This window comes from Alligator mississippiensis, chromosome 1, assembly GCF_030867095.1.
Source record: "Alligator mississippiensis isolate rAllMis1 chromosome 1, rAllMis1, whole genome shotgun sequence".
NCBI classification, from domain to species: Eukaryota; Metazoa; Chordata; order Crocodylia; family Alligatoridae; genus Alligator; species Alligator mississippiensis.
The window spans coordinates 84784756-84807462 of NC_081824.1; the positions used below are offsets into that span (position 1 = coordinate 84784756).

General features: G+C 44.4%; 1 protein-coding gene across 4 annotated transcripts in view; it reads right to left on the reverse strand.

The window, feature by feature from the left end:
* The window catches only part of FBXL4 (F-box and leucine rich repeat protein 4), a 134345-nt gene that overhangs the window by 71294 nt on the left and 40344 nt on the right, over window positions 1-22707 (reverse strand). For all 4 annotated transcript variants that reach the window (XM_019486391.2, XM_006260701.4, XM_019486390.2 and 1 more), the window contains one exon: window positions 1912-2156. In XM_019486391.2, the coding sequence (XP_019341936.1) occupies window positions 1912-2156 (245 nt within the window). The remainder of the gene's footprint in view (window positions 1-1911; window positions 2157-22707) is intronic.

Genomic DNA, 22707 nt, shown 5'->3' on the forward strand with positions numbered 1-22707 from the left:
GCCATCTTACGTTTGAGTAAATACAGTAAGTTTTATAAGATTTGGAGGGTTTTGTTTAACAAAGTATAAATCCCACCAGAGTAAAAAGCCTGTGCAAATGGTGCGTTTTAAAAAAAGAAGAAATGGTTTAAAAAGTCCTGACACTTAAGTTTATGGTAAAGTTGCATGACTGAATTCTTCTTGGCTTCTGAGAATCCACCAACCCCAAAATCCAACAAGCTACATACAACTGCCCTCCAGCACCCAAGAACTTTTTCTATAAATACATATAATTTAAGTATTCTCTCCAAGATCTATGAAAACCATTTTTACCCTAAAATTTTTATAAACACATCTTGCTCACTGTAATGAGCATAAACAAAGTGTTTATTGAGAGATTATTCATTAATAATCAAGTTATGTATATTTATTATTTATTCCAGAAATGCTGACTAAAAAAAATCACTACAGCTATCAATTGAACAGTAAAGTAAAAGGTAATCAGCAAATACAGAACTTTTCAACCCTACCCAAGACCAATAATGCAAGTTTGTTATTTTGCAGAGTTTGTAATCCTCTGAATTTGGATATTTATTTCACTATCAACCACACCATTATTTAACCAATATAGTTACATATTATGCACTAACTTTTCCATGAGGTGAACCTGTACTGTTTACATAAGAAAAATGAAAGCTGCATGTCTATAAGATTGAACATGAACATGTTTTTAGTTTTCAACATACAGAATTAATATCAATTAATATAATAATGAAACTATTCAGTATCTATACGACTGATTAGTTTGGGGAGTATCATTTCCTATTTGAGTATGGATATTTCGTTTTCACCATAATCATGCATCTAAATTTAGAAGAAGCTACCTATAATACTATTGGATGTCCTTTTCAGGTTCCTGGAAATGAAAATATTTTTCTTGAATGATAAAGGAAAGAAGTTTTCTTCACTCCAACAAGATAGACACAAACTATTTTACACTAAGGAAAAGCAAGAGTGTTTGAGGTACTCTAAAGGTTTATAAAAAATGAATTCTGAACATTTTCAGAAAAGTTTACATTAAATGTAACATTTCTATTTCTTATCAATGTGAAGTTCAGCTTTCCATGCTACTATAGATTATCTTTTGGGTGAAGAAGGCATTTTTTAATAATAAAATGCCCTGATAGTTACTACTTAACTAACACAAATGAGCAAAGAAGCAGGAAACAATATGTTAGCAAATAAAGAACGTAGAGGTTGAAACAGAAAAATACCCCTAGAGTTTAGCTATTTTTAAAGCTCTGCCGCAGAATAGTATTTTCAGTTTGGTGTAAAGCTATGAGTGCAAACTCCCTCTTTGCCAACAGGACTAAATGCTCAAGTCATTTTTATAAACATATCTACATTTAAGTTGCATTCCAGTGATTGCATACAGCTGCTACCCTACAAGATGCACTGTATTCAGGTCAATATTATAGCCATTTCAATATATCCCTACTAACAAACCATCTATATAATGGACAATTCTGAATGTATTGCTTGGAAAACAGATTTTCTGTAAGATGAATTGCAACCAGATCCTTTCACAATCCACAGAAGTAAGTTAACATGACTCCATATTAGAGGGGAAACTTTTCTTAAGTACAATTTGGCATGCACGTATCAAGTATCTTAAACAATTCTAACACCTTACATTACATTGACTTCTGCAGTTGTGTGTTTCTCTTCTTGTTTTAGCTAAAGAAAATAGTGAAGGGAATGCTTTTATTCATCCTGAAACCCTACCCTCTATGGTAAATCAAAGCAGCCTCTTGCCTGTCTTTTGATATAAATATGATGGTTTAAAGGCTTTCAAGCATTTAGTGAGAAACTACCAAACAGCAGCACTCAACATAGAGCTTGCTGTATCACCTCAGTACACTTAGCACTGACCTGCTAAATCCAGAAACAGAGATGGCTCCCCTGTTTCCAGTCCAAGATAAATTCAGCCACTGGACGAGAGTGCAGCGAGACTGTAGGTACTCCAGAGATGTGTCATTTATCCTTGCCCAGTAAGGTTGTAAACTGAGATGAATGTATTGTAGAGGGTCACAGCAATGCTGATATAGTAGCTTACAAGTCTGTGCTAGTCTACACAGGTCAGGTACTGTAAGATGACTCAAAATCAACTGGATGAGCTATATTGAAAACACACACAAAAAAAAAAACAACAAAACACAGATGGTCATACAGCACTGGAAATGTTAAGGGAAAACTAAAATGTAAGAAAAGATGCTCTAATGACAAAAAAAAAAAAAATACTTTTTTTTTAGTTGGATGTCTCAAATCGGAGATTAACAATTGAATGGTCCTGTCAGTTTAATATATTATCAAAGAGAAGAAAAGCAAGAATCTTTCAAATTAGTATGAAGCTGCTTAACTTATGCTAATTTAAACACTAACAAAAAATGTAAATACTAGGGGACAAATTTTAATCTACCTATGCATTTAGGTGCCTAAATGGGATTCTATTCCACTCTGGTTGAATTAAAAAACTCCTACTACAGAAGATGCATGCATCTTCCTCCTCCCCCATGCTTTTTCTGACTCAATCTTAAAAATGTAGACATAGCAATAGATTTCAGAACAGGGTGAAATAGGACTGCATTTAGGTACCTACTAGACGCACAGGGTGTGGGGTCCCATGTTTACATATATTCTTTTACAAAGTTTGTCCTTTCAGTTGATCAGAAGACTGAACTTGCACACACCTTCTTCTTACTATTCATGTTTCAGCTTGTAGCAAATTTGCAAATGACACATGCACACAAAGACTTTGTTTCAATCTTCCCATTCCTTGAATTTCTTCTGACTTACCCTTCTGCTTCTTGCTATGAGATCCAAACATGCTTCAGCTTCGGACCAATGCCCCCACCATTCTATAGTTTTGGCTGCAATCTGACTAGACAACAACCAGATGCAGAGAGCTCTCACTTCCCAATTCTTCTTTTCTAGCCTAATCATTCTCTTGCTTTGTACTTGAAATGTATCCCCTGCTCCCTTCTAGTAGTGGTCACTCTCGTACTGGATTAAGAGTCCTGAATTTCAAAGTTAACCATGGCTTCAGAATAATTATTAGTCTACCTCATCCTGAGCTATTTTGTTGGGAGCTACACTACAAACAAAACATTGCCCTATTTAAATTATTCACCAAAAGAGAAACTGAAAAATTGAAATTATTCTCAGTTATCCTATCCTGCTATATTTTTTCTTTTTTAAAATAAGCATTGCTCATAACCATTAATAAATATAAATATGGATATTAATGAAAAAAGTAGACAAGGCCAAGAAAATTTCCATGCAAAAATTTAAGGTTTCAGCAATGTAATCTCTAAAATCTTCAATTAAGTTAACATTCACATTCACAGACATCTTAACACAAATTATTAGTTGGAACTGGCTGGAAAGTTTCCAATGGAATATTGTTCCATTAGAAATGCCAATTCAACAAAAGCCAAAAACATTTTGCAGAAATGTGTCTCTGGTTAAGAACAATTGGCTTAAAAAGGAAAAAGCTGAAAAAAAAATCCTTGTGACTTTTTCAAGAGGGAATATTTCAATTTTAAACTGCAAAATGATTTCTTAATTCATTCTTTAAAAACGTATGCAATGATATGATGTGTAGGGATCTCCATAAATTGTGTTGCAGGTGCAGCGGCTCCTTTAATGTTTTTAATTTTACTGCTTGCTCCCTCTACCCCTGTTTAGTGGAGGGGTCCTGCTGGCTGGGCCATTTAGCGCTGATTACCAGGGAAGCAAAAACTGTGGCATATTTAATACCTCCGCCAATCAGGCAGGGGGAGCAAGCAGCTAAATGAAAAACATTTAAAAAGCCACGGCAGGGGGAACTTCTGGCATGATTTACAGAGATTCCTTATGATGTGACATAGTTAAATGAAACATCCATATTTTGTCAAAAAATAAAAACAAAGTTTTAACTGACCTGAAACACATTTTCCCCTTGAATTTACGTTTCACAAAAATTTTATTTTTTTTAGTTTTTCTTTTGGAAAGGAAAAAATTCCAACACTGAAAAAAATTTCCACCAAAAGGAAAACTGCAGTTTCCAACCAGCACTAGATTTAGCATTTAGATAGCATAAAGATCCAAAACGCATGTAGACTCCTCAGCTTGACCATCTTTATTTCAACTGTACCATAGAACCAGTACAATTTTTGACACATCAAATTCCTAATAATTTTGCATTCAGCTTTCTTCTTTTTCACGCAACACAAAATACTTTTGTATTTTGCTGAGGCTAGAGTTCAGGTTGTACATTTCAGGACAATTCTGAGGAAGTAGATGTGGTTGATCTTATTGATTTTATTGTGACTAAAAGTTTCCTTCAGAGCTTAGGATTCAGGATGTTTAGGTATTTTGATAACCAAACAGTAATTACATTCGAAGCTGAGACAGTGTGGTTACTAAAATAGGCTTAACTGAAGACCCTTTGATTTTGCCTTGGTAATCTATGTGGTTATATTAGATTGATAACATGTTATATCTTCACTAAAACTGTTGATTCATTTTTCACTATTTTTACAGACAATTTCAGCTATTTTGTAATCTTTCTACTATTACGGTTTTCTTAATCCACAGAAAATAGCCATTTTCTGAAAACTCTGTTTCACAAAAACTTATTTTCCCCACTGTCTTTCTAAGGCAATTAGGTGAGTTTGCTCTTCTTCTGTTAAGCAGGCAAGCTGATCAGAAAAGGGAAGACAAATTAACAATATTTATGTCCAAAATTACTTCCTACTTTTACAACTAAAGGCAATGGTGAACAAGACTATGCACAGCTCACCCATGTTTCTTTCAACCCATTAAATTAGTTAAACTATTTGATAACAAACTAAAACTATACCACTCCATAATATCCAAAATGAAAAAAATATATAATGGAACCTCACTTAAGAATATGATATTAAGACAGTTACGTTTTCTTGCTTTTGATTAAACACAGATACCAGGTTCTAAGCCTACAGGCTAATAACCATTAATCACTGCTAGTCTAGAGTCTGGTGTATGTCAGAAATCTTCTTTTTATGTGCCTGTATCCTAGTATAAAGTACAATCTGATAACTTAATGAATAGTGATGCTATGTGCTGTGTTGTACTGTGCTATGCTGGGTTCAGGGCGATTCCCAGAATGCAGCTAAACTTAATATCTGCTTTTGTAAACTAATCTGATACCACACAGAAATTATTTCAAACAATTGCTACTATCATACATCGCTGAAGAATTATGGCAGCTGACATTATTGTTTCATATTCCTTTTTCTAAATCAGTCTATTAACAGCAAAATAAAAAATAATGGAAGACTCTTTAAAAATCTGTACAAGATTTGCCCAGAAGGAAAAAGCAATATAAAAAAATTTAGCTGTCACAATACCAGAGTTGCTTTCTTAAAACATGGCAAACCATAGATAATGAAAAATAGAAATAAACTCTCTTTTGCAGGAATAATAAGTCCATAACATTTAACAGAGTAAGATGGGACCAGCACATGCTAGAATGAAAACCTGAATACTCAAAAGATGAACTTGCTTCTAAAGGTCAAAGGCCTCTGGAATGGCTTGGATAGGACTGATCCTGCCTCAGGGAAGGGGTTAGACTCGGTAAGCTCTAGAGCAGGTGTACGCCATGTTTTTGGCTGGAGTGCCAAAAAAACCACAAAGTCTACCTTGTAAGGTTCCAGAGTGCCAGCATGCCAAAAAACCAAAATCAGGGTAGAGGGTTCATGGGAGGATGGCACTGCATATGAAAATAGTTAACAATCACAAATGAACTGAAAAAAAGAGAGAAAAACGGGCAGAAAAAAGGGCAGAGAAAAAGGAGAGGAAAAAGAGAAGAAATAGAAGAAAAGGAGAGAAAAAAGAAGAGAGAAGAAAAAAGCACTAACCACCTGGACAGGAGCAGGGCAGGCTCAGCTGCATGGGGCAAGTGGTACTGGAGGGGTGTTTAGAGGGGTGGGAGGCTAAGGCAAATTTTGAGGTGGCTATAGCCCCCCCCAAGCCCTTCCCTAGCGCTGCCCCTATGCAACAGGCTGCAGAGCCCCAGCCGGGCTTTGTGCCAGTAGCAGCTCCATGCACCCCCCTAGTCGGACAGCGGGGAAGAGGCCCAAGGCAGCACAACCCCAATCCCCATCATCTGTTCTGTGTTGCGGGGCGCAGGGCAAGGAAGGAGCTGGAGCAATGCAACCCCAGCCCCTCCACTGCTGTCCACCCGAAGGCATGCATGTATGCGCTGCCTCAGGTCCCCCCTGCCCCGTGGTATGCGTGCAGTCGCTGCCAGCATGGAACTGATGCCAGGCCTCCCGAGCCCCAGCATCAGCTCTGTGCTGGTGGCAACTGCACACATGCCTCAGAGCAGATGGTCAGGGAGGGGCCTGAGGCTACGTTGCCCCAAGCCCCTTCTCTGCTGTCTACCCAGAGGGGTGCATGCAGCTGCTGCTGGCACAAAGCCCAGCTGGAGCTCTGGAACCCGGTGCACAGGGGTAGCACTAGGAAAACTGGCATTCCCCAAGATGTTGCATTGAATTGCTGGGGAAAATAAAACTTATTAAGAATAAAATACTGCCTCTCCAGTGGGAACCAACAGCTACTGTGGCCCAGCCTTGCAGCCCACTGGGGCAGGGGGGAAGGGAAAACTGCTAGCACAAAGAGGAGCAGCCAAGATGGTGGCCACCCCCTCTTCCCTCTGCCACTGATTGGCCAAGACAGCTGCCTTTTGTGCAACCTCTTTCCTCTCCAGCAAGCAGCAAGAGGCGGGGCCACATGAAGGGCAGCGTTCTCTGCCAATCAACAGCAAGTGGTGGGACTTCATGAAAGATAGCACTCTCAGCCAATCAGCCGGGGGGGGGGGGGGGGCGGCAGCGTGGAAGAGAGCGGGAAGGCATGCCTCAAAAAGACTGCAAAAATATGACTGGCTACCATGAGCAACCTTTGATTTTTATTTTGCCTTTGCACTTTAAGTAGATCCCTAGTTATAGGTACCAGAAGGCAGACCACATCCTGGGTAAAAAAGCTGAACTTCCAACCCAGCTGACAGCTCGAATGCTGCACCTCTGGGAGCCCTGCTTAAGTAGACATCCATACTCCGGAGGTCACCAATCAAGTCCCAGTGTTGACTCACTGGGAACTCACCCTGTCCATAGCAGAGGCACTGCTACAGTGCATCAACCAGCATGGAAAATATCTGCCAGGGGAGTCATGTAAAATGAGATACAAATATGCCTCAGCAAGCACGTAAGCAAACTACAGTTAAAGGCTGCTTGCCTAAAAAGCAAATGGGAGCACAGACCTTAATCAGAAGGATGCAACATAAACATATAGGATGCAGAAAACTAGTTAGCTTGAAAGAACGGCAGTGGCACCATGGAAATAAGAATCAACACAGAAGAGACTGGCTTACTGAGCACCTCACACAGCAGCCAGTACTTGACTTTTCTCCCATTGCCACTAACCAGTGAATTCAAAAACTGTTATGCAGGCCTGAAACCCAGAAGAGAGGTGCAGATCCCCAGTGGTTGGGAAGGTGAAGCCAGATGACCCTTAGCCCAGGAAGGCTGCAGAACAAGAGATGAAGAATGGCAGCGTCTGGTGACTCCTTTCTTGGGGAAAAAGAGAGATTCATCTGCCAACCTCATTTGCCATGCCAGGAAATATGCTGTTTGCCTGGAGACCAAATTCAAGACATCATGGAAAGGCTGAAAGGGCTCGTCAGATCCTCCGACTGTTAAACCACACTGTTCATCCATGTGTGCACTTATGATATTGCCAAGTATGATCCTGACCACATCAGTTGGATCCACAAGACTCTGGGAGCATGGGTGAAGGAGCCAGAAGCACAGATAATGTTCTCATCAATATTCCAAGCTATGGGGAGAGGACCAGGCATGGACAGACATATTTTGGAGATGAATGCATGGCTTCACAGATGCTGTCAAGAGAAGAGCTTCAGCTCCCTGAGGCATGCGACAGTGTTCTGAGAACAAAGAACAGTGGGAAGAAATGGGGTCCATCTAAGGAAGACGGAGAAGAGAGTCTTTGGACATGACCTAGTAAGGAAGGTTTAACATTAGATTTGAATTGGATGGTGATAAGTCCATAAGCAAGTCACCATTATTAAAGAAAAAAATATTTTAAAACATTATTAAACTACCTATTCATGAGGCTTTGGGAAGATGGGAAACTACTAGGGCTGCAAGTGAGAAAGGAGTGAAAAATGAGGCAACTAGCTGAGGTATCTATACATAAATGCTAGGAATACAGGGAATAAACATGAAAACTTGTAAGTCGTATTACACAACCAAAGGTATGACATAATTAACACCACATATGACTAGCAGGACAAATCACAGGACTGCAATACTGATATGGAAGGGTACAGATTTTGTTGCGCTTGCTAGCCAAGCATCTCCACCTCCCTCTCCCTCCTTCACTCCCTTTTTTGGGAGCCTTTTAACTTCTTTTGTGCCAGCTACTTATTCTTATCAGCCAACCCAGTCCTCCAAGGCAGGTCTGCAATCAGGTTTCACTGCCTACAGCTTAGATGTACCCTCTGCAAGTCCACAGCCTACTCCAACCTGATTTGTGAAGCCTGCTACAAGTCCCTACACTACAAGCCCACAGCCTGCTATAGCTAAATTAGTAAGAGTGGTGCCAGCAAACTGAGGGAAGTGAGTATTCCCCTCTATTCGGCACTGATGAGGCCATATGTGGAATACAGTGTCCAGTTTTGGGGCCCCCACTACAGAAAGGATGTGGACAAATTGGACAGAGCCCAGCAGAGGGCAATAAAAATGGTTAGAGGGCTGGGCAACATGACATTAGGAGAGGCTGGACAAGATGATTTCCTGAGGTTCCTTCCAACCCTAGTTTTCTGTGATTCTAAATTCAAAGAAGGTTTGTTAAATGTCTTTGGCTGAAGAAAAAAGGGGAAAAGAATAGGGGTGATGTTATAGTAATGGTCTCTATAGGTCACTTAACCACAAAGAGGATCTAAATGAAGCTTTGTGAGCAACTATGAGAAGACTAAAAGTATGAGATCTGGTGTTTATGGGGGATGTTGTCTCATATAATAGATCCCTATTAGTAAAGATATACAGCAGAACAAAGTCAATCAATCACATTCTTGAATATGTTGGGGAAAACCTTTATTTCAAAAGTGAAGAAAACTACTAGTAAGATGCTGTTTTAGACTTGGTTTGACTAATAGAAGGAGATGATTGAGAATCTAAGGGTGGAAGGTAGGTTTGGGGAAAAGTGATCAGAAAATAACAGTGTTCACTATTCTGAAGAAAGGAAGACATGAGCGCAACAACATAAAAATAATGAACTTCAGGAAAATAGACTTCATCAAAAATGAGTGAAACTGTATAGGTAAGGTCTGTTGGGAAGAAAATCTGAGAGCTAAGAGTGCCCAAATTGCTTGCAATTATGGACTGAGACTATATTAACTGCAAAGTAGCAAACTATTCTGATGCAAAGAAAAGATAGGATGTATACTAAGAGACACATGGGACCACATCAAGAGCTCTTCAATGACTTGAAAAATCAAAAATTATAATTAAAAAAAATGGAAACAAGGGCATATAACTAAGGACAGGTATGAAAGAATAGCACAAGTATGTAGAAATGAAAACAGAGAATCTAAAATGAGTTTTAATTAGCAAAGGACACAGGCAACCAAAGAAGATTCTATAAATACATCACATGTAAGAGGGAAACAGAGGGATAGGTACACTATTAAATAGGAAAGGACAGCAAATAATGGATGATGCAGAGGAAGCTGAAGTACTCAATGCCGCCTTTGCTTCAGTCTTGAAAATTAAATTGTGACCAGATACTTGAGATTTATTTTAACAAAGGCATGGGAGTGCAGGCCAATGTGTAGAAAAAAACAGGTCAAAGATTATTTTAAATAAGATAGCAGTATACAAGTTGAGGGGCCTAACAGAATTTATTCTAGACTGCTTAAGCCCTACTAACTAAAATAACCTATGAAATATTAGCAATTATCTTTTGGAATTCCTTGGGGACAAGGGAAGTCAAGAGGACTAAAAAGGAACATTTACTTTTTTTGTCTGTTTGTTTGTTTTTAAAAGGGAAAAAGGAGGACCTGAGGAATTATAAATCAGTCAACTTAACCACAATCCCTGGAAATATACTAGAACAAATCATTAAACAATCAATCTGTGGGTACCTAAAAAAATCATAAAGTGATAAATAACAACCAACATGGATTTGCCAAGAACATCAGATGACAAACTAATCTAATTTCCTTCTTCGACAGGGAAAAGGGCTTAATGGATATGGGGGAAGGACAAAGTGCGATACACTTTGATTTCAGTAAGGCTTTTCATCCTGTCCCACATGACACACTCATAAGTAAGCAAAGGAAGTATAGCTTAGATGTAATTGCCATCAGGTGGCTGCACAACTGGTTGAGAAATTGCTCTTAAAAAGAAATCATTAATAGTTCACTGTCAGGCTAGGAGATCACCTCCAGTGGAGTCTGCCAGAAGCGTGTCTTGGTCCCAGTTCTAATTCAATATTTTTACTAGTGACTTGAATGATAGAATAAAGAATACACACTTATAAAATCAGAAAATGACACCAATGAAGACTGGGGAGGAAAGCACATTGGAGCACAGGATCAGAATTTGAAACAAACTTGAGAGATTAGAGGGAGAGTCTGAAGTCAAGAACATGACATTCAAAAGGACAAGTGCAAAATGCTAGAGTTAAAGTAAAAAAAATCAAATGCACAGATAAAAAGTAGAGAATTAACTAGTGAGGCAACAACGTGCAGAAAATGATCTGGATGTTATACGAGAGCCAAACTAAATGCAAGTCAACATTGCCATGCTCTTGCAAAAATGGTAAGCACTGTTCCGGGTGCCTGTAGCAGGTTGCAAACCTGCCTGGAAGTAGGTGTAATAGTTGGCAACCCTAGAAGCTGCTGCCCAGCTGCAGGCAAGCAAGGTGATTTTAAGCCTGCTCAAGAAGACTGACCAGCTGATATGGATAACTGGCTGGCCACCTGAAGAAAAAGGGTCCCAGGTGGGAAGCTGTGAGGAGAGAAAGGAGAGGAAGTGGGTAAGCTGATGGACAAAGTACCACACCACAGTTGTCTCTTTCCCTGGGTCCACAGAAAAAAAACAGATGTTTGGTTTGTGGGTTAAAAGGACCAGACAGAGAGAAAAGCTGCAAGGCTGAAACCCGCAGCCCGAGGCACACTACTGTCTCTAGGTCAAAGGACTGAAGAGAAATCAGAGGATGGTTTACATGTGTCCCAGGGACAACGGGACTAGAGGGAGTCCCTGGCCCAGGGCCAGGGGAAACACGTATGCTCCGCAGGAAAGGGGAGCAGCGGCGGCGTGCAGGCCGGGGAACCACCCACGCGGTTCGTTAGCCGCGCTTTAATACGGCTGAGGCGGAGCGAAGCCAGCAAGAGGCGCCGCTCAGGAGAAATAAAAGGCGGCCCCGAGGAGGGAGGCGGCATGCAGCGGGAGGACGCGGGGCCTGGGAGGAAGCCTGGGAGTGGAACCGGGCCCCCGCAAGGGGCTTTGGTTGTGGATCGAACAGGCTGCAGCCGCGCCAGGAGCAACAGAGGTGGGGAGAGCCGCGCCACCGGAGAAGAGCGGCGAAACTGAGGAGGGAGCCGGCAGAAGCCCCGAGGAGGAGCCCAGAGAGAGGGCCAGCTGGAACCACCAGTGAGGTAACTGGGGACGAGCTGGCAGAGGCTCCGGGGAGCCGGCGGGAGACCCCGGTGAAGGAACCGGATTGGAGTTGGCGGGAGCTCCGGTGAAGGAACCGGATTGGAGCCGGCGGGAACCCCGGTGAGGGAACCGGGATAGAGCCGGCGGGAACCCCGGTGAGGGAACTGGGGAAGACCAGGCAGAGACCCCGGCGGGGTGTCAGGGAAGAGAGCCGCAAGGGGCGGAGAGGGCCCTCGGCACCCAGTCCTCGCTCGGGGGACGAGGGACGGAAGGTCCACGACCAAAGGTGGCGTTGGCCGGTGTGTAGGGAAGGTCAGAGCCCCGTGTGAGCCCACCCAGGGACGCTTTGGCGCTGGAGGCCGCAGCGAGGGGGACCCCCCTGCTGCGGGCCCAACTGCGACCGCGGTTGGCGAGTTCCAGGGACTCCCCAGCGAGAGCAGGGCAGGCCCGGTTAGCCACCCGCGCCAGAGTTGCCCGGGAGCACCTCCTGGAGCAGAGGCGGGCACAACATGTTAATTGCTTGCTTACTGTGAAGTGAAGATGGGTTTGTTTGTGTGAATGTGAAAAGCCTGTTTATGTTCTATGGAGACAAAGCCTCCGAGCTGCATAAAGGGACTGGTTTTAACGAGAAAAGGGCTCCTGCATCTGTCTCAGGGGGTGCATGCATAAGTGTGCCTTACTGCAGAGTAGACTAATTAGCTCCACAGTAAAGCATCACTGTCTACATGGGTGCTGATGTTAGGGCACAGTAAACTAATTTCATTGTAAGATGGAACTGTTGGGGATAGTATTATCTTAGGGCAGAGTAAATTAATGTGCCGAAATGCATGTGTAGATGTTGACAGTGAGCATAAATGGCACCTGGTCAGCCCAGCCATCTGGGGGCCTGCTCCATCCTGGCTCAAATTTGTGCTCTCTCAGGCACATGTGTAGATACTATGCCTGGGAGCAATTTACTCCAGCTCAAACTGCTCAAGAGTTTATTGCTTCACGTTAATTGTATGTGTAGGTAAACATCTGTCAGGGATGACCTAGGTGTACTCAAACCAGCATAAATGCAGGGGGTTGGACTACATGAAGTCCCCTTCCAGTTCTAGAATTTTGTCATGTGTCGTGCTTCCATTTTATCATCACAGCACACATTCTCTCAGTGTGGTAACTCACTTTTTTGCCATTAACTTGAAGACGTGTATAATAAAATTAGAGGAAAGTAGAAAGCTTGCTTTTCTCCTGTCAAACAAAGGATGTTTATATAAACTGAGGAATGATTTTCCATGACAACTAATTTTCAGCTCTTCGTTGTATGGAATGTGTCTTTACTAATACTGTATCCATTGTAGTCTGTCTATTTACAGTAGAGGTGTATCAACATATTGGTCGCATAATGGATCAGCACCGACAAAAGGAAAGTTAACATTATTGGCTAATCCAGGAGTAGGTAACTCCTGGCATGGGTGCCAGAACATGGCACATGAAGGCATTTACTTGGCATGCACGCTTCAGGGCAGATGGTGGAGAAAGGGCTGGTGACAGGGCTGTGCTGCCACAACAAAGATAGCTCCCTTGCCATCTGCCCCTGGCATCTTACAAGTCAAGTTTTCAGGCGTTTTTGGCACTCTTCCCAAAAACTCTGTCAACCCCTAGGCTATTGGCTGTTTTTGGCTGGTGTAGCCAATAATGTCACTGATAAAAGCTGCCAGCAGGAACGCAGTTGCCATGCACTCAGCCAGGAATAGAGCTTGGAGAGCGGTGTCCTGCCAGTAAGTCTGTGAGGAAGAAAGGGTGTGGGGGAGGGAAGAGGCATGTAGGGGGCAGACTGAGGCCCCCACAGGAAAGGAGGGAGTTGGGCTGGGGCAGGGGCAGGTGCTGCCCAGCCAGGGTAGCTATTGGGACCCTGGGGCCAGAAGCAGGATGAAGCCATGGTTGGCTCACCACAGGGGCACTGAGGGTGGGGAAGGGGCAGCTCTCCACCACTGTGTGCACCCCTGGGGTAGGAAATGGGCTGCCCGCTACAGGCTCGGACCCAGGGGCAGCATCAGCCTCTTCACAGTTGGGGGGCTGGGCCAAAGCTGGGCTCCGAGCTGGCAGGAGCAGGGCTGGCTCAGCTGTGTGGGGTGGGCAGAGGTGCTGGGAGGGGTGGCTATGGGAGGGCTACGGGGAATTCTGGGATGGCTATAGCCCCCCAAACCCTCCCTCTAGCACCTCCCCTGCTTGGGGCTTTCCGCTCTGCTGCCTTTCTGTAAGAAGCCTCCCGCTCCAGGGTGGGCAAGGGGCGCACAGCCAGTGCAGGCTCCCAAGGAAAAGGCAGCAGAGCAGAGTACCCTGAGAAGGGACAGTGCCGGGGAGAGGGAGGGGCTCAGGGGCCTATAGCAACCCCAAAATTCCCCATAGCCCCCCCCATTGCCACCCCTCCAAGAGCTGCCAGCACCACCACCCACCCTCACCAGCTCTGAGCCCAGGTCCGACCCAGCCCCCCACCAGGAATAGGCTGGTGCAGTTCCTGGTCCCAAGCCTGCACCAGGCAGCCCACTCTCACTTCATGAACACATCTGGTGGAGCCCATGCCCCCCATGCCTCCTCTGGGAACATACACAGCAGCGGAGAGCCACCCCCCTTCCCGCACCCCCTGGACAAGCTACCCATGGATCCATACCACTCCTTGCCCCGGGGTCACATTCACTGCCCTGGCTAGGCACCATCTGCCCCTGGTCCTAACCCAACCCCTGCCCTACTCCCTCCCTCACCATGGAGGCCTCGATCTGCCCTGCCCTCACATCCCTTCCCTCCTCCATGCCCCTTCTCCCCACAGACCTTCCAGCAGGACGTTGCTTTCCAAGCTGCCTGGCTGCATTCCTGTAAATTGGCTATCGGATCAGTATCAGACAATAGGTCTGGTTAATAAACAGCTATTGATAGTGGTCAAGAAAATCTTTATCAATGCACCTATAATTTACAGCATATATGTTCAACAACAGCCAGACATGCCAGTTTGGTAATCAATCATCTGAATTTTTTTTGTACTTTTTCACGATTTTCTTCAAGTTCCCCAATTTGAGTCCCTCTGATCTGAAATGTGAAAATGTGGTGGTATATATTATCTCCTTATTCAGAAAAAAAATAAAGTTTCTACAGAACTAAGTTTTAATTTCCCTCATTACAGAAGCTAAAGCATAGACCCTAGAATAGTAACAGGAGGACTTCATCAACAACTCAAGTAAAGGAAGAAGAAAGCACAAACTCTTAAGAGAAGTGCACTTAGGGCCCCAATGAACACAATAGGAAACAGAAGGCAATATTTTCCAGCTATTCCCCACCTTTACAGCGAATGGGTTTTTTTAAAGGAACAGACAGTCCTTAATACCAAGTGGCTAAAAGCTGTGTCAACCAAATGTATATGTATCCAGCAGTGCTCAGCAAACGTGTGAAAAAAGTGCCAAGTTAAAGAATTCATCCACAGATGCCTTTTCTTCACCCAGCTTGCAGAGATCACTCAGGCTTTGATCCCAACTGGGCAAGAAACTTTCATACTTCCATTTTTCTTTATGCTTCCAGGATGCAGGCTTTCATCCATTCAGCAAAACCATATCATACAGTTTTGGGGCCTTCCCTGGAGTTGAAGAACAGAACAAGCAAAATATGCAATGGGGAAACCTTTCTAAAAGGCTCTACATATGCCAGGAACTGTAGAATCAAACAAGGAGAGAAGACCTCTTTTTCATGTGCCAGATCCTATTCTGAGAGCCTAGCATGCTAAGAGGATTGTGTTCAGTATGCTGGTTACTAGGTTAAAGAAATCTTGTGTCATTCCACAGACACTGTAAAAGAGCTAACAAGACATCAATGAATCCTCTTCTCCCAAGTATGAGAGACAAGCATACCATTTTAATAATTATCTGAATGCCAACATACTGTTTATCTGGAAAGATATAAGGAGGATACTGCTATAAAAGAATACGCAACACTTTAAAGAAAAATCTTTCTGGCTACCATTTCAATTTTTGCAGCTCCAGGTACTTCAGGGACGTAGCAGACTCTATATTCATGTCTGTTCCCTTGGAGCACAATACAACCACCGAATCTCCTTTCAGTGGTGAAATCTACTTGTCTGACAAGCCCTAAAGCTGCTTGTAAAGCTTGCAGGCAGCTTTAGAGAAAGCTGGCTTGGTACCCAGGGATGAGCAAGATGTTTCTAATATCTTTTGGACTCAAGCATGCACAAGGAGAGCCTTCTTGCTATTTTTTCACTCCCAGGGACAGAGTTAAGCCTTTGGCACCTGGTGCATTTTGTGGAGCCTCAGACTATGTAGCAGAGAAAATATGCCTAATCAGGTGTCCCTAGCTCTTCTCAGACACTTTCAGGCAACCCTGACCTCTGCCTTAGGAGGATTAGACAGAAAAAGCAAATGTGATCAAGGATGACTTTGTCCCTGAAACTTAGGATGCAGCACAAAATGATTCACTAGAGACTGAGCAGGGAGACTATCTGAAGAATTCCTGGATTGATGCATTTATTCTTTTAATACAACTTCAGGATAACAGACCCAAAGAGAAGGGTCTACATACTAGAAAAGCCTCTTGCCCGTTACCAATGATACCATGCTTCATTTTGGGAAAGTCTGTACTCCAACAGGTGAACACACTTTACTTTGGTTATGAAAAAGTAGGCTGAAATCTGATGATACACTGCTAAACCCCACTTCAGCCTTCACCAAGGCCCTTTCAAATACCTCTCTGGAGTGTAAGACTGATTATTATTTAGCAAATGCAAGTCTACGAGCCAAGCAACAGCCTCCTCGTTAACTGATTTCAAAGCTTTTAATCTGCCTCTTGGTTTGAAGAGGGGATACTCCTCAATAATGTGCAACATTGTTGGTGTCTCTCCACAAGAGCACAGTGGGTTAGCACTGAGACCCCCTCAGTGGAAGCTGGCTGCACAGGGGCCTTGGCCTGTCCTGAACTTGTTTAGCAGAGGCTACTCTTGCCATTTTAATTCAAAGCCAGCAAGCTGATGAGTGGGGTTTGTCCCAAGGAACTTATTTGTGATTCTGTGTGTTTCCCATTCCCCGATCCAAAGGGTAACTCCAAACAGGACCTTATCTGAGACATTGCTCCATACAGGGAGATTCAAGGAAAGGCGGGCCTTGGGTAGATTAAGCAGATTGTTGTAAAGTTGTAGGTGAGATAAAGCACAAACAGTTTCAACCAGCGTTTGAGTCCTCATCAATTGATGGATGTGTGGGGGAGTGATATTTGCAAGGACAGAAAGCCAGGGGAGGAGAGTTGAATGGAGGATTCCATTTACGATACGCATGGTTGCATTCAGGTGGGTGTCAACAAGACATGTGTGATGACCTTTGCCAAACAGGTGCACAGTACTCTGCTACTGAGTATGATAGGGCAAGAGCTGAGATCTGGAGTGTTGTGGCTATAGCTCCCCATGTTGATCCAGCAAGCTTGGCTAGCAGGTTATTTCAGGATTTGACCTTTGCTGCTGTTTTCTGGAAGGTCAGGGTTCATGTAAGACTGATGAACTCACTGCAAAAGCTGCTGCAGAAAACTGCTGCAAGCAGATCAAGGACCAGAGGAATCTCTGCCCTTTTTTCAAGCCGAGGAAAGGAGCAAAAGGTATACCTGGGGAACACTCATGGGACTGGAATCGAGCTGGAATATCTGGAAGGGCTGGCTCAAATGATGAGAATATACACAGTCCCATTACATAGGAATAAAATATAGGAGACAAACTTTCTCATATTAGGGCATCAACCAACTACTATCAGCATTATAAGCACTTAATTAGGCATATTACCTCTACTACTTAGTTTGAGGCTCCACAAGATACACCAGATGCCAAAGCTTAGTTTTATCCCTGGGGGTGAAAAATCACAAGAAATCACTAGGAACAACTTGTTCATTCCTTGATACTAATTATCCCATAAATTGTCCATTAAAAATATGCTAACAGCTTTCTCAGATCCAGCTCAGGGACAAGATCTCAAAGAAGATGCACAAGTCTGACCCAGTTCAATTCCTTACATTCACCACAGAAGGGAAAAATGTTATGGGTTACTTAATACCCAGTCTTGCACATCTGGTCAAAGAAGTAGAAAATCCAATCTAGTACTTGGATATTCTGCCTATATTTTGGGATTCTTTATATGAAAACAAGAAGACAAAAGTTGTCCTTTGTACCTGATAGACCACACAAAAGCATTCATGGCATCCGAAGTAGTAAAAATAGATAAAAAAGGGAAGCAGTATAAAAGAAAGAGAAAAATGGTGATAGAAGATACATGAGACAGGAACTCAAAGGAACTATTTAAGTGGATTACATTTTTTTCCTACATAACGATAATTCTTTAAAAACCCACATAATTATGTGGTTAAAGATGAGAACATGAAAATTATTCAATTAACTCATATACTGCAGATAAATGTACCGCATTACACGAATGTAAGACAATTTTTCCCCCCAGTCAACTTTGGGGAAAAAGCCCCTCATCTTACATTTGCATACAAGGAAACCTCATTAAATTACGTAACAATTACAATGTCATAGGGATCACGGAGAACTGGTGGGACTCCACCCATGACTGGACCACGGGTATAGATGGCTATGCCCTGAACAGGAGGGATCGTGTAGAGAAAAGGGGCGGGGGTGTAGCTCTCTATGTCAAGGAAAGCTACGCATCCCTGCAAGCCGATATTGGCGACCAGGGTGGACAGCTGGAGACCCTCTGGGTTAAAATCCGTGGGGAACACGGCACAGGGGACACAATGGTGGGAGTCTATTACAGACCTCCCACCCAAAGTCCTGAGCTTGACCAGGAGTTTGCCCAGGAACTGGCTGAGGCAGCTTGCTCCAGGACCATGGTTGTCATGGGTGACTTCAATTACCCGGACATCTCGTGGGAGGATCGCTCAGCAAAATCTGAGCGGTCGCAGAGCTTCTTCTTGTGCGTGGATGACCTCTACCTGACTCAAGAAGTCTATGGGCCAACGAGAGGCAAAGCGCTGCTCGACCTGGTACTGGCTACTGGGGATGACCTAGTCGGCGACCTAGTGATCGATGGGAAGCTGGGTGACAGCGACCACGAGCTGATCACCTTCACCATCCGCCGAAAAGCTGGCAAGTCGGTCAGCAACACGGAAGTCCTTGACTTCAGGAAAGCCGACTCTGACAAGCTCAGGAGGCTTGTCAGTGAGGCCCTAAGGGACTGTGACCACAGGGAGAGGGGAGTTCAAGAAGAGTGGTTGCTCCTCAAGGGAGCGAACCTCAAGGCACAAACTAAGTCTATTCCATCTCGGAGGAAAGGCAGCAAGAGGGCACAGCAGCCCCCCTGGCTCTCCAGGGACCTACCAGACCTCTTGAGGCTAAAAAGAAAGGCCTACAAAGGATGGAGGATGGGAGTCACCTCCAAGGAGGATTATTCTGAACTGGTCCGGTCCTGTAAGGAGCTGACCAGGAAAGCCAAGGCTGCAACTGAACTCCAGCTAGCTTTGAGCATCAAGGACAACAAAAAGTCCTTTTTCAGATACGTGGGGAGCCGGAGGAAAAGCAGGGGCAACATTGGACCCCTGCTGAACCGGATGGGGCAACTGAAAACTGACGCCCAAGAAAAAGCCAACCTATTAAATAGGTACTTTGCGTCGGTCTTTCATCAGCCCCATGGGACGCCCATGCCCGCTACAGGGCTGGGAAGTCCGGGTGAGGGTGATCCCCTGCCCTCCATTAATGCTGACTTCGTGAAGGAACATCTTGAGAAGCTGGATACCTTCAAGTCAGCCGGCCCTGACAATCTTCACCCCAGGGTACTCAAGGAGCTGGCGAGCATCATAGCCCAGCCTCTAGCGCGGATCTTTGAAAACTCTTGGCGCTCTGGTGTAGTGCCCGAAGACTGAAAGAAGGCCAATGTGGTGCCTATCTTCAAGAAAGGGAGGAAAGTGGATCCGGCTAACTATAGGCCCATCAGCCTGACTTCTATCCCGGGAAGATCTTAGAAAAGTTTATTAAGGAGGCCATCCTTAATGGACTGGCCGACGCCAACATCTTAAGGGATAGCCAGCACGGGTTTGTTGCGGGTAGGTCTTGCTTGACCAATCTTGTTTCCTTCTACGACCAGGTGACCTATCACCTGGACAAGGGAGATGAGATTGATGTCATATATCTTGACTTCAAAAAAGCCTTCGATCTGGTGTCCCATGATCGTCTCTTGGAGAAACTGGCCAATTGTCGCCTTGGGTCCTCCACGATCCACTGGCTGGAAAATTGGCTCCGGGGTCGGACCCAGAGGGTAGCAATTGATGGAAGTCACTCATCGTGGTGTCCTGTGACCAGTGGGGTCCCCCAGGGCTCTGTCCTTGGACCCATACTGTTCAACATCTTCATTAATGATGTGGACACTGGAGTCAGAAGCGGACTGGCCAAGTTCGCAGCGACACCAAACTTTGGGGCAAAGCATCCACACCAGAAGACAGGCGGATGATCCAGGCTGACCTGGACAGGCTCAGCAAGTGGGCGGACAAGAATCTGATGGTGTTCAACGCCGATAAATGCAAGGTTCTCCACCTTGAGAAAAAAAACCCGCAGCATCCTTATAGGCTCGGCAGTGCTATGTTGGCTAGCACTATGCAAGAAAGAGACTTTGGGGTCATCATTGACCACAAGATGAACATGAGCCTGCAATGCGATGCTGCGGCTAGTAAAGCGACCAAAACGCTGGCTTGCATCCATAGATGCTTCTCAAGCAAATACTGGGACGTCATTCTCCCCCTGTACTCGGCCTTAGTGAGGCCGCAGCTGGAGTACTGCGTCCAGTTTTGGGCTCCACAATTCAAAAAGGATGTGGAGAAGCTTGAGAGAGTCCAGAGAAGAGCCACGCGCATGATCAGAGGTCAGGGAAGCAGACCCTACGATGACAGGCTGAGAGCCCTGGGGCTCTTTAGCCTGGAAAAGCGCAGGCTCAGGGGTGATCTGATGGCCACCTACAAGTTTATCAGGGGTGACCACCAGTATCTGGGGGAACGTTTGTTCACCAGAGCGCCCCAAAGGATGACGAGGTCGAATGGTCACAAACTACTACAAGATCGTTTCAGGCTGGACAGAAGGAAGAATTTCTTTACTGTCTGAGCCCCCAAGGTCTGGAACAGCCTGCCACCGGAGGTGGTTTAAGCGCCTTCATTGAACACCTTCAAGATGAAACTGGATACTTATCTTGCTGGGATCCTTTGACCCCAGCTGACTTCCTGCCCTTTGGGCAGGGGAATGGACTCGATGATCTTCCGAGGTCCCTTCCAGCCCTAATGTCTATGAAATCTATGAAATCTATGAAAATACACTGTCTATCTTGGAACTGCTGCAAAAAGCAGCATGCGCTCAGTAATGAAAACCAACCATGACATGATTGGAATAACAGACTTGGTTGGATAGCTTACATGACTGGAGTACTGTCATGGATGGGTATAAACTATTCAGGAAGGACAGGCAGGGGAAAAGAGTTGTTGTTCTTTGTGTAAAAGAGCTGTACAATTCTTCAGAGATACAGTATGAAACTGGACATAGGACCTGAAATTTTCTGAGTTGGTCAGAGGGGAGTGCAACAAGGGTGATACCATGATGGGTGTCTGCTATAGACCACCAGGCCAGGAGGATGAGGCTTTTTCAGTCAGCAAGTGGAAGTTTCCTTGGTTCATGGGGGACTTCAATCACCCTGACATCTCCTGGGAGGGCAATACAGCCATGCACAAGCAACCCAGGAAGGTTTTGGAGAATGTTGGGGACAACTTTCTGGTGCAAGTGTTGGAGAGGCCAACTAAGGGCCATGACCTTTTTGACCTGCTGCTCACAAACAGGGAAGATTAAGTGGGGAAGGCAGAAGTGGATGGCAATTTGGGCATGAGATGATTGAGTTCAGGATCCTGAGGAAAGGAAGTAAGGAGAGGAGCAGAGTAAGGACCCCAGAATTCAAAAAAGGAGACTTTGACTCCCTCAGGGAACTGACGGGTAGGATCCCCTCGGAGGCCAGTCTGAAGGGCAAAGGAGTCTAGGAGAGCTGGCTGTATTCTAAGGAAACCTTACTGAGGACACAGAAACAAAGCATCCTGATGCTCAGGAAGACTAGCAAGTAGGGCAGAAGACCAGCTTGGCTTAGCAGACAACTCTTCAGCAAGTGAAAACACAAAAAGGAAGCTTACAAGAAGTGGAAACTTGGACAAATGACTATGGAGGAATAGAAGATCTTTGTTCAGGCATGCAAGGATGAAATCAGGAAGGCCAAAGTGCAACTGGAGTTGCAGCTAGCAAAGGATGTGAAAGGTAACAAGAAGGATTTCTTGGTGTCAGCAACAAGAGGAAGATCAGGGAAAGTATGGGTCCCTTACTGAATGGAAGAGGTAACCTAGTGACAGACAATGCAGAAAAGTCTGAAGTATTCAATGCCTTTTGTACTTCACACTTCACAGGCACAGTCAACTCCCAGACTACTGCACTGAGCAGCACAGTTTGACAAGGAGGTGAGCAGTCAACAGTGATGAAAGAACAGGTTAGGGACTACTTAGAAAAGCTGGACATGTACAAGTGCATGGAGCTGGACACGATGCACCCAAGAAGCTGCGTTGATTAACGTGACTGCAAAGCCACTAGCCATCATCTTTGAAAACTGGAGGTTACAGTGGACAATAAGCTAGATATGAGCCAACAGTGCTCTTGTTGACAAGAAGGCTAACAAGTATACTGGACTGCATTAGCAGAAGTGTAATCAGTACACTAAGGGAAGTAATTATTCCCCTCTATTCAACACTGGTGACACCATATCTGGAGTACTGTGTCCAGTTTTGGGCCCTCCACTACAGAAAAGATATGGATGAATTGGAGAGAGTCTAGCAGATGACAACAAAACCGTTAGAGGCCCGGGGAACATGGTGTATGAGGAGAGGCTGAGGGAACTGGGCTTATTTAGTGCAGGAT